Source organism: Aricia agestis, chromosome 6 (genome assembly GCF_905147365.1).
Source record: "Aricia agestis chromosome 6, ilAriAges1.1, whole genome shotgun sequence".
In the NCBI taxonomy this organism is placed as follows: domain Eukaryota; kingdom Metazoa; phylum Arthropoda; class Insecta; order Lepidoptera; family Lycaenidae; genus Aricia; species Aricia agestis.
Window position 1 is genome coordinate 8508893 of NC_056411.1, and position 14619 is coordinate 8523511.

Below are 14619 nucleotides of genomic sequence, written 5' to 3' on the forward strand. Positions count from 1 at the left end.
CGTCATCATTTTCGCTCAAAACGACCCTTGACGAAGATGGGTCAAAGTGGGCGTTCTAGTTTTTTTTTTTTTTTAATTTTAACGTAACTATATCGCGAAAGCCATGTTCGGAAAGTTTTCAGGAGACAGTAGAGACAAAAAAACTTTATAATATTATTTCATTACAAATAAATATTTTAATTAAATAAATTAAATAACACTTAATGAAATATTTTGATTGGCAAATAAATTGTTTTAAATGAAAGGTCAAATGATTTCTTATAAAATATAATAATTAATATTAATTTTCATCTCTCCTATACCTGTTGACTTACTCGTACTTGACTAAGCATTAAGCGGTACTGTTACCTAACGTTTATATGTATATTGTGACAATAGTCAATATTCAAAGTATGTGGTTTTGTTATTAAAATATGATTCAATGTGAAAACTCAAATATAATAAAAGTTTTACTAAGTACTTATATTAAAATATGATTACTTAAGTAGAAAAAATGTAATACTAAAAACGAAACAAATATAATATTATGTATTTTATTTGTAAAATAAATGTAACTATAAACAATATAATTAATTTTATTTACGACTTGAAGAAAAGGATCGTAAATCCAAGTTCGGTTCAATGTACCTATGTATAAAAAAAAAAGTTATTTTTTTAAACTTTTCTCAAAACGCTCAAAACGATCCATAATCCGTTCCACTTGGGTTTGTATCACTGACGCTCACATGCTAGTGGAACGGGAAAAACTACGGTCTTGAGCGTGAGCGTTTCTAACGTCATCTGGAACACGGGGAATATATACTGTCATGCCACTTTCTAATCTTGCATGTCTTCTTTTGTCTATGACAGCCACTAAGTGCTAGTTTTTGATGTATGAAGATTACCTGCCATGCATGCCCCTAATACGAGATTTATACTCGCGCCTCGTGACTCGGCTCGCGGCTCACCTCGTGGCTCGCGCGCGAGTGTAAATCTATACTATCTATACTAATATTATAAATGCGAAAGTATCTCTGTCTGTCTGTCTGTCTGTCTCGCTTTCACGCCAAAACTACCGAACCGATTGTAATGAAATTTTGTATACAGATAGTCTAAAGCCTGAGAAAGGACATAGGCTACTTTTTTACTGGAAAAAAGGATTGTAAGGGGGTGAAAATACGAAAATTTGTTCAAATTAAGTTAGTTCCAAAAATTCATTCTAGATGGCGCCGTGCGTCTCTTAAATCGCGCTAACGCTTGTCCAACATCTTTCTATAAGAGGTGGTATCATCATACACTCGAGTTTCGATTTTTTTCGATTGTTATTACTTTTTTACGTTATTTAAATAAGTCAGTACTTTATATTATATACAGTGACGTAACCTTAAACCTATCAATGATAAATAGTTTATGGGTAAAGTTGTGTAATTGGGGGGCTAAATAAGCTTTAAAATTTGGCATAATATATAAAGTTTAATTAAAAAAAATGAAATATTATGTGCACACTGCACACTGCAGCTGTTTTGATTTAAGGGGTTTTTTTTATAAAAGCTTTTGACACCAATTTTGTTGACATCGCGCGCTATAAATTGAAATCCACGCGGTCGAAGTCGCGGGGAACAGCTAGTCGAGTATAAAACTTCGTTTGAAATATGTCACTAGACTGACGTGCACGTTCCGAATAGTACCTAGGTATTGTAATATTCATCGATTTACGAAGAAACCTGATAAAAAGTTAATACGAATTAAAAACGGCACTATCTCTAGTAAAATGCAATTGTTTATGTAATAAAATGAGTAACCATTTCTCCAAAATCCCGCAGCTATTGAACGGAATTCTCAATAAAATTGAAGAATCTATGAGGAATTCTACCACTAAACAACGTTAGTAATTAGTATTATGTAAGCGATAGCATGTACCTATTATTAAAATTTGCTTATCTTGTTGGGTTTTACTGTCCCAAGGAACCAACACTAAACAGATGCAAAATTAGTTTCAGATCAAGACCTTATCACACTTCATTCTGTATTTGGACCTGTTCTTCAACGTGCATTAGAAATTTTAGAGAAGCAACCTTTGTTAGAAGTGTACACCACAGCAAACAAGTCAAGAACTTTGTTAGAAGTGAAAGGTGAAAAGGATCTCTGCTATAGAATATTTCCTATGGTAAACTTTTGTCCATGTCAGGCATTTAAACACCAAGTTCTCGAGAAAAGAATCCAATTGACTTGCAAACATATATTGGTGGGTAAAATAGCACTAATATTAGGAAAAACAAAAGAGCATGAAGTAACCCAGGAACAGTATCAGATGTTATTACATTCCATGTTTGAACAGCAGCAATAAAATGGATGATGGAACATCACAATATTATTTTACTGCTGCAATGGACTCTGGAAAAACCCTGTGTAGTCTACTCAAAGCTATACAGTTTCAAGAGGTAAAGGATGTTATATTATATAGTAAAATAACATTTATTAAAATGAACTTCTTGAAATAGGAAATAATGATTATTATCATATTTCAGTGTGCAGTATTCTCAGCCATGCCGGAAGGCTTAAAACTAACTGTAGAAGAAGGAAAATGTGTTCAGGCCTCTGCATACATTCCAGCTGAGAATTTTACTGAATACAATGTTAGAGATGATGTGGATGTTATGTTTAAGGTTAGTATGACTATTATTGAAAGTAATAAATTGATGATAAATAAAAATAATATGAGAAAGCTTAACAAGCGTCACAGATAGTCTGTCGTCTCCACTGCACCTAAATGTTATTATATGTATTTGCATTAAAAGTGTTGTTTCTGTCTATATATATAATATGTTACTGTAAAAGCTCAAACTGCAGTAAATCCTAAGATTTTCTAGTAAAACCTAAGATCTACCAATTGCTAATGGTAAATGTCTGAATAAATTTGCAATACAAACATTTACCACCATATAGTTGGTAAATCTTAGGATTTACCGACTATATTATGGTGGTAAACCATATGGCACGGTATATGTTGAAAACAAAATGCTCACAGAAAACCGGAGTGAAACAGTTGCGCTGTGTTTCGCCGAGTGTGTCAGTTTACCGGAGACCAAATCCCCTACCCCTATTACCCTATTCCCTCTTAAAAGGCCGGCAACGCACCTGCAGCTTGACTGGAGGACGATAATTCAAAAAACGTAGTTACTTGTGAAAAATTACTCATCATCATCATGCAAGACATCAGGATTAGCTACTTTGTAATTCTAAGTGCCATAATAGCACTCCGTGTTGTAACAAGAGAAATGTTTTGTTTTAGGTACCTTACCTATAAATTAATTACATCATTATTTGATTGCCTTTTTTACTTTTTTTAAAACCAAATATAAGAAAAATAATGATAGTAACTTAGCTGGTAAGCATTATGTTCCTATTTCGTTGTTAAATGCCAAATAGAGAAGTACAATGATAGAGATTGAGATATTCAGAGATGTTGTATGTTATAATATGTTGTGTAAAAATAATTTAAATAGGTTAGTATTACTTACTATATGTACCTACCTGTTTTGTCTAATAGTTCATTAAGGTAAATAATTAAGAATTACTAATTGTTTTATTCCTAACACCAACATTTACCAGTTGATAGTAGAAAAACCATTACAATTCAGTATATGCTAGATATACCAAATTGAAATGGTTAATGTCCGAAAAAATAGAAATACTTACATTTACCAACTCATGTCGGTAAATCCTAAGATTTACACTCAAATCTTAAGATTTACCAAAGTTCGTGCTTTTACAGTAACATATATAGTGTTAAAACTTAGAAGACATTTTACCATGAAATTTAATATTTCAGATCAGCATTGCAGTGTTGACAGAGTGCTTAAATATATTTGGATCAGGTGAAGAATCCAGCTTGAAGATGTATTTTAGATGCGAGGGATCTCCACTTCTGTTGGTGTAAGTTCCTTTTCCTTAGAAATTATAAAACATTAGGTTTTATAACATGAATATTTCATGCTTGTGTTCTTTTATTAGTTTACAGCCTCAGTCAGTGAACAATGTGATGACGGACTGTGAAATAGCGACGCAAACTGCAGACTCAGTTCTAGAACTCAGGGATGAAAATGCTGAAGATGTGGCAAAGTTGGTACTAAAGGCACCGGCTTTTCTCGGATTGTTGGCAGACTTGGAGAGGACCTGTGATACTATTGAACTGAATTTATCCCCTGTTCATCCACATGTCAGCATAGTAACATATGGCATGCAGGTATTAAGATTGTGTAACAGCCTTAGATTCAGCCCAGAACAGCCTTCTTAAATTCATAGCTAGTGCATAGCATAATCATGTATATGTCGCAGCCGACTGGTTTAAATATCCGTTCAATCAAACAGCTAGCCCTTTGACTGAACAACGCCATTCAATCACACGTCTAGCTTTTATATTGAATATTTTAGTAGCTCAAAACGTTCAACACTACAGCTGATTCAAAAGTCGCCGTCTAACTGAAGTAGTTCAGCGCGCACCGCTGCGGCGCTAGGTGCGTTTTATTTACAATATGGCGTCAACTAGCAGGTGTTTGTGGTTGTTTTTCGGAAAGAAAGTAGTTAATAAAAGTTACAAGTATTATTAAAGAGACAAAAATTGTGGAGGCACATACGAGTGAATTAAAATTTCAACAAAAATTCGAGGAGAAATTACGGGATTATGAAATGGATGGACCGTGGACGCAGCCTCCTCCGAAAGGGGGGTTCGGGGGGCACAGCCCCCCGTCAAAACAAAAACAAACACAATCCAGAATTAGAATTATCAAGAGTTTTCAACATTGTGCATTCAGAAATAAACTAAACAAATAATGTAACATTTTTGAAAATTAAAATCTTATTAATTTTATAAATAGATTTATGTAACAAAGTCTTTTTACTTTTTTATCTGTTTACAGGATAGATCATGTATAGAAGTGCCAAAGTCTTCTGATATGGTACAGAGCTTTGCTTGTGATCAGCCACTTTCACTCAAGTACCAGTCATCACACATACGACTCATCATGAAAGCTCTGGCGATATCTTCAAAGGTAATCAGTAATCACACTAATATTATAAAGGCGAAAGTTTGTATGTTTTTTACTTCTTCACGTCTAAAAGGCTGGAGCGATTTTAATAAAATTTTGTATAGAGTGAGAGCCAGTCCACACGGCGCGTTGCGTCGACGCAGCGCTGCCGTTGCGTTGTTTCACATACAAATAACCAAGGTGTTCCCTCGGCGCGCTGAGTCGTCGCAACGCACACATGACGGATAGCAGCCCCCAAGACGAAGCGGGAGGGGGTGTTGACGTTAAGACTGCTTCGTAATAACGCACAGTGTTTTTTTCGACCCAAAAAACGGACATCGTGTTTTTGTTGGTTAATTCGAATGAGTATTTAATTACGAATCCCCAAGTAAAACACCCAGGTGTCTCGCTTGAATAGTTTTTGAATTATCTCAAAAAGAAAATCCCAATCCCATGTCCATAAAAAAGTGATGAGTTTTATGGACATGGGATTGATTTATTATAGTTCAAAATTCGTAAAGATTAGACAAAAACATGCTATGTAATATTGGTAGTTCATACAAAAATCTATATTATGAACTCTTTTTCAGTCGGATATGACTTATGGGAGCCATGAAAACAAAGAAAATCAATTTTCAGTTTTTAATTTTTTCTGACTAAACTAAGGCGATGTTGCAAGCGCATGATGCTTTAAGAGAAAGCTAATCATCACCACTAAAATTGGTAAAAATACCAAATCCCTAACGCGTGGAATTTTTGAGTTCTATAACTTTTAAAAATCCGGGATTGGCGGGATTCACGGACGTCGATTTTTTATTACACTTTTCGATCTAACACGATCCCGTTGCTAACAAGGAGCAAATTCTGCGAAGTAACTATAGTTGTCAAACTTAAAGAGTACCAAAAAATTTAATATGTACTTTTTTCATACAATTTGACGAAATATATGTAAAAAAAAGCCTTAGAAAAAGAAATATTGAATGGAATTTGTAAGCAGTGTCACTGACATGTCATTACAGTTACGCATCGGATCTCTTTTTGTATCAGACTAAATAGAAGTTAAATAAAAATAACAATTGTTTTATTCGTAGTTGGGATATTTTTTGAGAATGTCTATGTTGACCTACCACCGGTTTGAAGATATAACAGGCGTAAAAACTCCCAAATTTTTAGCAAAAAAGTGAAAGAACAAGGGGCATTTTTGTATGGAAGCCGTACCCAAGCTGTAGCACGTCCAAACATAATATATCAAATGAAAAGGCTTGAAAAGCTGAACATTTTATTGTATGACGTAAAATCTCTAAATCGTAGGAGAAAAAAGTTAATGAGGGTAGAAGTTTAAAAAAATCACAAACCTGTATTATTGCATCAACACCCTGTATATTGCATCAATTTATAGTGTTGCTGGTAAGAAATCATTTCTGGAAAGTAATCGTATTTGGCATACTTGAGGAAAGTGTTGTATTTTATTATATTATTGTTTAATATTTTTAAGAAATGTATGGAGAAATAATAAAACCTTAAAAATCTAACCTTTCCTGGATTTTACCGTATATTGTTACCTTGTAGAAATTGTTTAATACTATTCTTATAAAGAGGTAAACTTTGTTTGTTTGTTTAATTGTAATGAATAGGCTCAAAAACTACTGGACCGATTTTAAAAATTCTTTCTCCATTCGAAAGCTACATTATTTTACTCGTAAATAATGTAGCTTTCGAATGGTGAAAGAATAGGCTACTTTTTATTTTGGAAAATATAGGGTTCCGTAAGATATTTCAGTTTTTCGGAAACAACCAGAAAATTTACTTATTTTGCGTACGCTGCCTAAACTATAAAAGATAGAACTATACAATGTTCTAAGTAAATGTAAATCTTATAAATATGTACAAAAATGTCCGCGACACAATATATACCTATCTATATCAAGTGAGGCACAACAACCATTTTTTTATTTAAAAATATTGATTTTTTTTCTACATTTAAATGCATTTATTTTAGTCATGCTAATAGTCCTTATCAAAATAAATTATTTCATCACTAAGTAAAGTTTATGTAGATTATATTTGGTCTTTGAACATGATTAAAATTGGACGTTTGGTTTAGAAGTTATGGCGAAATTAAAATATTGCGATTTACGCCCGTTTCGAAGTGGGCGCTACCAATGCGGGAGTGAACTCGTGAACATATCACTACATAATATTATTTAATATTATTTTATATATTATTACTAGCTGTCCCAGCACACGTTGTTTTGCCATATTAAAGTATTTCGCCCATATTATTACTTTATTGAAGTGACTAAATATTGTATAGTTTACGCGCAAATCATAAAAGTATATTGTGCAGTAACCGTACATTTTTCCGGGACAAAATGTATCCTTTGTTCTTTTTCGGGACTCAAAAGTATCTTTATACCAAATTTCAGCAAAATGGGCCCAGCCGTTTACGCGTGATGTCGTGACCACGCGAAATATAACGTTCCGCGCAGCTTCGCCCGCGTAAATTAGATATTTCACAGACAAATTAGTCTTCAAAAAATAGCACATAATCCTTTACATGGTCTATTTCTTATCTGTGCCAAATAACAGAAAAATTGCTCCCGTAGTTCGTGAGATAAGCCCTTTCAAATAATTTCCCCCGTTTTTTCCACGTTTTCCTCTATTTCTTCACTGCTATCAGTCTTAGCGTGATAAAGTATAGCTTATAGCCTTTCTCAATAAATGGGCTATCTAACTCTGAAATAATTTTTCAAATCGGACCAGTAGTTCTTGAGATTAGCGCGTTCAAATAAGCCCTTTCAAATAATTTCCCCAATTTTTTCCACATTTTCCTCTATTTCTTCGCTCCCATTAGTCTTAGCGTGATAAAATATAATCTATAGCCTTTCTCGATAAATGGGCTATCTAATACTGAAAGAATTTTTCAAATCCGACCAGTAGTTCCTGAGATTAACGCGTTCAAATAAGCCATTTCAAATAATTTCTCCCGTTTTTTTCACACTTTCCTCTAATTCTTCGCTCCTATTAGTATTAGCGTGATAAAATATAGCCTATAACCTTCCTCGATAAATGGGCTATCTAACACTGAAAGAATTTTTCAAATCGGATGAGTAGTTCCTGAGATTAGCGCGTTCAAACAAACAAACAAACTAACAAACTCTTCTGCTTTATAATATTAGTATAGATGGTCCTTTACAGCATATTATTATGAATTTTTTAATGATTATTTTCGAAGATAATATTACAGATTAAAAAATTGCGGGATGTAGCTTTTGCGGCAGTACCGACCAATGTGGGCCATGGCCCATGGGTAGTAATAAATATAAATTAAGTATTTAAAATCACTACTGAAAAAAAAAATCGAATCACTACTGAATCGATTTTATTATTTTTTTCAGTGACATAGGCTATAATCTATTTTATACCCGTGCGAAGCCGGGGCGGGTCACTAGTACTAGATATTGCTGCTGTTCTATAGCTTTCTCGCGACAGTCTCCGAATGCCACACGTATTTTTTATTTTTTAGACATTTTCCTTCAATATTTCGTCAAATTGTATGAAAAAAGTACATTTTAAATTTTTTGGTACTCTTTAAAATTTGACAACTATAGTTACTTCGCAGAATTTGTTCCTCGTTAGCAACACGATTGAAAAGTGTAATAAAAAATCGACGTCCATGAATCTAGCCGATCCCGGATTTTTCAAAGTTATAAAACTCAAAAGTTCCACGCGTTAGGGATTTGGTATTTTTACCAGTTTTAGTGGTGATGATTAGCTTTCTCATAAAGCATCATGCGCTTGCAACATCGCCTTAGTTTAGTCAGAAAAAATTAAAAACTGAAAATCGATTTTCTTTGTTTTCATGGCCCCCATAAGTCATATCCGCCTGAAAAAGGGTTCATAATATAGATTTTTGTATGTACTACAAATATTATATAGCATGTTTTTGTCTAAACTTTACGAATTTTGAACTATAATAACTTTTCACTTTTTTATGGACGTGGGATTGGGATTTTCTTTTTGAGATAATTCAAAAACTATTCAAGCGAGACACCTGGGTGTTTTACTCGGGGATTTGTAATTAAATACTCATTAACCAATAAAAAGACGATGCCCGTTTTATTGGTCGAAAAAAACACTGTGTAACGCTGCGATGACGCAGCGCCCGTGTGGCCGGCTATGACATGCGTCAAACGCCAGCGCTGCGTCGACGTAACGCTGTCGCAACGCGCCGTGTGGACTGGCTCTTAGTTGATATCCTGGATAAACACATTGGCTACCTTTTACTGTGCAAAAATATCACAATTTATTTTCTCTAATAAACCTCGAGTAACACCGCGGAGCACAGCTAGTCTTATTATTAGAGATGTGCCGATCGTGACTTTGGCCGACTAGCCGGCGATTAGTTGGCTGCAAAGAAGCCGATTAATCGGCCAACTAGTCGGCCAAAATCATGATCATGGTTTCGGAAGTTTTCGTAACTGCTGCTGTTTCGCGTCGCACACGCCGCCTGCAAACGTGTCGAATCGTGTTAAGTATATTTACTTCGCGTACGTTACTTTATTTTGTTTAGCTATGATACAGTTGATGGTTTTCATTAAATATTTAATGTATATGAAATCTCTATATTCTATTAATACACAATATACTTAATTTGTTGTTAAAATTATATTTACTTACAAAAATAATTTCTCTACTAGTAATTTCAGGAACACTTTATTTAATTTTAAAATATGTAACACTGATTGAGTGTGATCTGTACACATTATAAATAATAAACAAGGTTTTTCTTTAATATAATTTCAATAATAGCAAAAAAGTAAAAAGCCGATTAGTCGGCGCTTTTTGCCGACTATTCGCCGACTACAAAGTACAAAAGTGGCCGGATAGCCGGCTTTACCGACTAGTCGGCAGTCGGCACATCTCTACTAATTATACATTGAAAATATTCATGAGACTTAACATGCAGTCTGCAGTTATAAATCTTTTGTACAAATGATGTTTCTTTCTTTCCAGGCGGTTTTGCGTTGCAGCTCAAATGGTTTACTGCTGCTTCAGTTGAAACTTGAGAAAGAAGACCAAAGACAAATGTTCTCCGAATTTTATATTGTGCCTCTAATAGACGATTGATGAAACAATTGATTAATCTAATTTCTAATTCACTCAGTGAAGTAATTTTTTATGAAATGAAGTTTTCACAAGTCTGTGATATGTGAATTCAGGCCGGTATAAATAGTCAGTACTCTTGAGTAGTCTCTTGAATAGTCAGCATCTTGATGCATCTCGGTCTCAAGACACGGTTCAGGCTCTGTGATTGGTTGGCTGTCAAAATTTTCACTAATCACAGAGCCAAACCGAGATACCGGCCTAAGAGTAATTCACAAATTCATTGAAATGAGTATGTGGATAAAAAATATTTATATTATAGAAATAAACTGCAGATTTTTTATATATTAACAGTTGCTCAATCTTTTCATGCAAAGTTTTTGTAAAAAATGATGTAAAAGTTAGTTCTCTAAAAATAACCTGAAGATGTAAAGTGTAAGTACAGGATTTGAATATAAATAAAGTTGAAAATATGATATCTTTATTTCATTACTTCAAACAAGATACAAGAAATATTGAAGGAATGTTACAATGTCTCAGTTTATGTAAACAAAATCGTTGATATTAATTAATTAAGTTATAATATATATACGTTGTGTAAGTAAGTATAAATAAATTAATAATACAAGTATGTGCTATTGCTACATTATGCAGTACTAGAGTGATACAAATAATAGCTACTGTTCCTTGTGCGGTTGTGCCTGCCAAAGAGATGAATTACATTAATACCTAATGCTTAGTAATTGGAAATTATACATAATCATAATAGAATCGAATACAATAATAAAGCCAGAAAAATAATATAAATGTCTGTCAATTATCATTTCAGTATAGGAACTAAATAGTAAATACTACCATAGAGAAATGATACTACTTAAATAAGCTAAGAGATATAATGAACATAAAATTTGTTGAAAATTGAGAATCGTTTTTTATGAAGAATAAACATTGACCTACAAAGCAACATTAATTACAATTTATAATGTGTAATTCATTTACAACACTCACCAATAATTGAAACAACTTATTTTCTAGTAATTTCCATTTCCTACTTAATAGATTACGCCTAATTCAATTCCAACAACTTTTGCGTATATTTTTATACAACATTGTAATATTATTTGAATATATTTTATAATATTATGTTATATTACACATAGTAGAAACAACGTTTCTATACGTGATAAAATTATGAATAACGCCATAAATTAACTTAATTAGGTAGATATCTAATGTTAACTAAGCAAAAATAAATAATTTACCAAAGCCCTACTTTCCTGTGACACAGTAAAACCAGTTCGTTATCAGCATACTGGTCATTAAAATCGTTTCTAGTACGTCTACAACTTTAGGGATGTAATCATACTAGTGGTTACATAGGAAATAATAAACTGAAACTTCGTGCCATCCAGGTGTCTCCACCTTTCAAGTTTTTTTCAAGTGCGTTCATGGGCGTACCCAGGTTTTGGGCCAGGAGCGGCAAATCAGATTTTTTTGCTAGGTGTTTATAAAGAATAAAAAATTCAATTAAAATTGATATTTTTTATATAAATTCTTTAACCAGGTACTTATACATTGGCTATTTTAAAAGTAATTTTCGAGGGTCTTCAGCAAAACGATTTATTACGTCTTCCGTGAAAGAATCGCTCATATCTTTTACAAATTTTCTGTGAACACTGAGCATGCAAAGCCCATTTAACCTATCTTCTGTCATTGTCGACCTTAGTGTCTAAACACACCATGCCGAAAATACGCGGCCGAAGTTCCGTGGCCGATATTCCGTTCCAACGCATTCGGCTGATAGAGAGCCGAAATTACGCGGCGGAAATTCAGTTGCGTAATTTTTCGTTGTAGAGATATTGTATTGCAAGCAAATGACAAAGACTCGTTTTCTTAATTATTTTTTTTATAGATAAAAGTACTAGATACGCTAATACTGAGTAGAGATGTCAACATGGTGCGCCCATGAGTGCGTTAATAAAATTCTCTCCGCTGCGCTCCGCTCTGTCTGCGCTGACCCGATGTCATATTTGAAAACTTTTGGAGAGACAAAAACTTCGTATTTTTTTTCATGAGAAATATTTTGACATTTCATTTAAAACATTTAATTTAATTTAAAATATTTCATTTCATATTACTTCTATGAAAAACTTCTGCGCACTGGATACGCGCTAGTTGACTACATACAAGTGACTGTCGCTAAGTTGCCGTAAATTTGAATAAATTATTACCTACAAGAAAAAAAATTGGGTTGACTAGATAATGAGTAACTACTATCCTATGTATTTTATTACACACATTTTTAAATAATGCTAACTTTTATATTTGATTTGGCTTTTACTTCCTAACTCCTTTATGTTCTCAAAATATATGAACTAAACAAAATGTGTGTTATACATAATAATATACTTAACTTCTAATCTCAAGTAATTACAGTTTTCATCGTCCTCATTTTTTCATACTTATCTAATGATACAAAAATATATAAGTATCTAACATTTATATTACACCAATGACATATTTCAATGAGACATATTTATTATCATAGCAATATATAGATATTATACTAACATTATTAGATATTAATCAGCGCTTGCTTACCATCAGACAGCAGTACTTACATATTTTATGTTAAGAAGAATGATTGTGCCTTATATTTTGGAATATTTATTATTTATAACTATTATGGTCTATCTACTGAGCTAAGCAAAAATGTAAAAGTAACTTATAATAGCGCCATACACATACGAAAGGAAAACTACACTAACATAAAGTTATGTTATTACAGTTATCAGTTTATAAATAATTTAAAGTCAATATAGTAGGCGCTAATAGAGTGGTGAAAAAATTGCTACTACTCCCTACAAAGAGCAGATAACACAAAATGTGTTGAAAATAATAAAAAAATAAAACCGACTTCAAAATTGTACTTAAAATTCCCACATAAACTACTGAACTGAACCGATTTTGATGAAACTTGCAGTATTTACTAAGTTGAACAATACCTAGTACAACAGAAAAAATATTACTTAAATCAGACTACGTACGTACATACCTCGAGATATATATATTCGAATACAAACATAAAATCATACATACATACATACATACACCTTTGAAATTTGGCACATTTGTTCAGACGCTGATATAGACTTACATAATATGTGAAAACTGGGCATTTCTGGAAATATTAGATACATACAATACTTACGGGTCGTTCGTTCCTCTTTTTTGAAGTCGGTTAATGAATACTCCAATAACAGCAATTTAACGAAATAAAATCAACAAAAATTATTATCCTAAGCCCCACAACTTGAAACACTTTTCTTAGAGTAGATTTTGAATTATTGTTTTTACATATTTGGCTCCTACTTGAGCTTTATACATTGATAGAGCTTTATTATATAAGTGTCACTGTAGTGTTTCTACAACAATTAACAGCAATCATGGCAGCAATATAACACTGAGTACTGACTCGGCATACCTTTGGTGGTACGCCTATATCAATTTACTTGAGCATTTAATCTGGTATTAGTAGCCAGTAGCCACTATAGCCAGTGGCGGCCTTACCCATCGCGAGGCCCCGGGCGGGAGGTCTATGCGAGGCCCTGGGCGGCAGGTCTTTGTCCTCAAAAAAACACCTTGCGAGGCCCCTGCAATAGCGAGACCCCGGGTGATTGCCATGTTCGCCACCCCCTAGGGGCGCCACTGGTAGTAGCGACGCGACACGCGTTTGTAAGACATCAGTGGGGCGTTTTACAAACGTCAATTCTACGGAACGTGAAGTGTCGCGTCAGGACATCCCTGTCGCGTAGTCGCCAGTCGCCAGTCGGTCTCATCTTAGTGTTCATTCCATTTCACACTTTAGTGTATATATTTTTAGACAAGTCTTTTCTAACACATTCTACACTAGCGTTTGAAGATTTAATGATCAAAAGCGCCATAACAAAATAAATACTCTTCAAAACGGTTTCTGTCAATAGTCAATATTCGCCGTAAGCAAAACAGCGCCCCTAGTTGCGAGTCGTAGTGACTAATGCTGCCACAACAATAATTATATACAAAAATTGTTATAGAAATGGCTGTTAACTTTACTAGGTGCACTGACCTCTATAACACAGAGGTCAGTGACTAGGTGTAATTATAAGTCACTACCCGTAGTCAGCCAACAAAATATAATCTTTTTTAACATGCAATATAGGCGATACAAAACGTCCACTGGTCAAACACTAGTGTAGAGTCTGGGATCTTCTGCCATACGTATACTCCCACAGACTAGAGACTTTTAGAGAGTTTTTTGCGTGCGCACCTCCATACTGATCGTTTGACTAAACTATCGGCCGAGTAAAAGTTTGCAGTCCGAGAGGGTTCTACATCTCAGCATAAATACAATGAGGGACTGTCATATTATGTCACGATATAGCTGTCATATGTCTGTCTGACACGACATTTGATACGAAAGGTCCTACCGTCCCTCTGGTGGCAAATGATATATCGAATACCCTTA

The 14619-nt window shown here is 33.8% G+C and overlaps 1 protein-coding gene across 1 annotated transcript; it reads left to right on the forward strand.

Moving 5' to 3' along the window:
• Positions 1-2176: 2176 nt before the first annotated feature.
• LOC121727913 (cell cycle checkpoint protein RAD1) lies at positions 2177-10588 on the forward strand. The gene is made up of 6 exons (XM_042115969.1): positions 2177-2420; positions 2508-2645; positions 3812-3915; positions 3994-4225; positions 4899-5030; positions 10023-10588. Exons 1-6 carry the CDS (start codon positions 2328-2330, stop codon positions 10134-10136), a joined length of 813 nt encoding a protein of 270 aa, XP_041971903.1. The 5' UTR covers positions 2177-2327; the 3' UTR covers positions 10137-10588.
• Positions 10589-14619: the final 4031 nt, after the last annotated feature.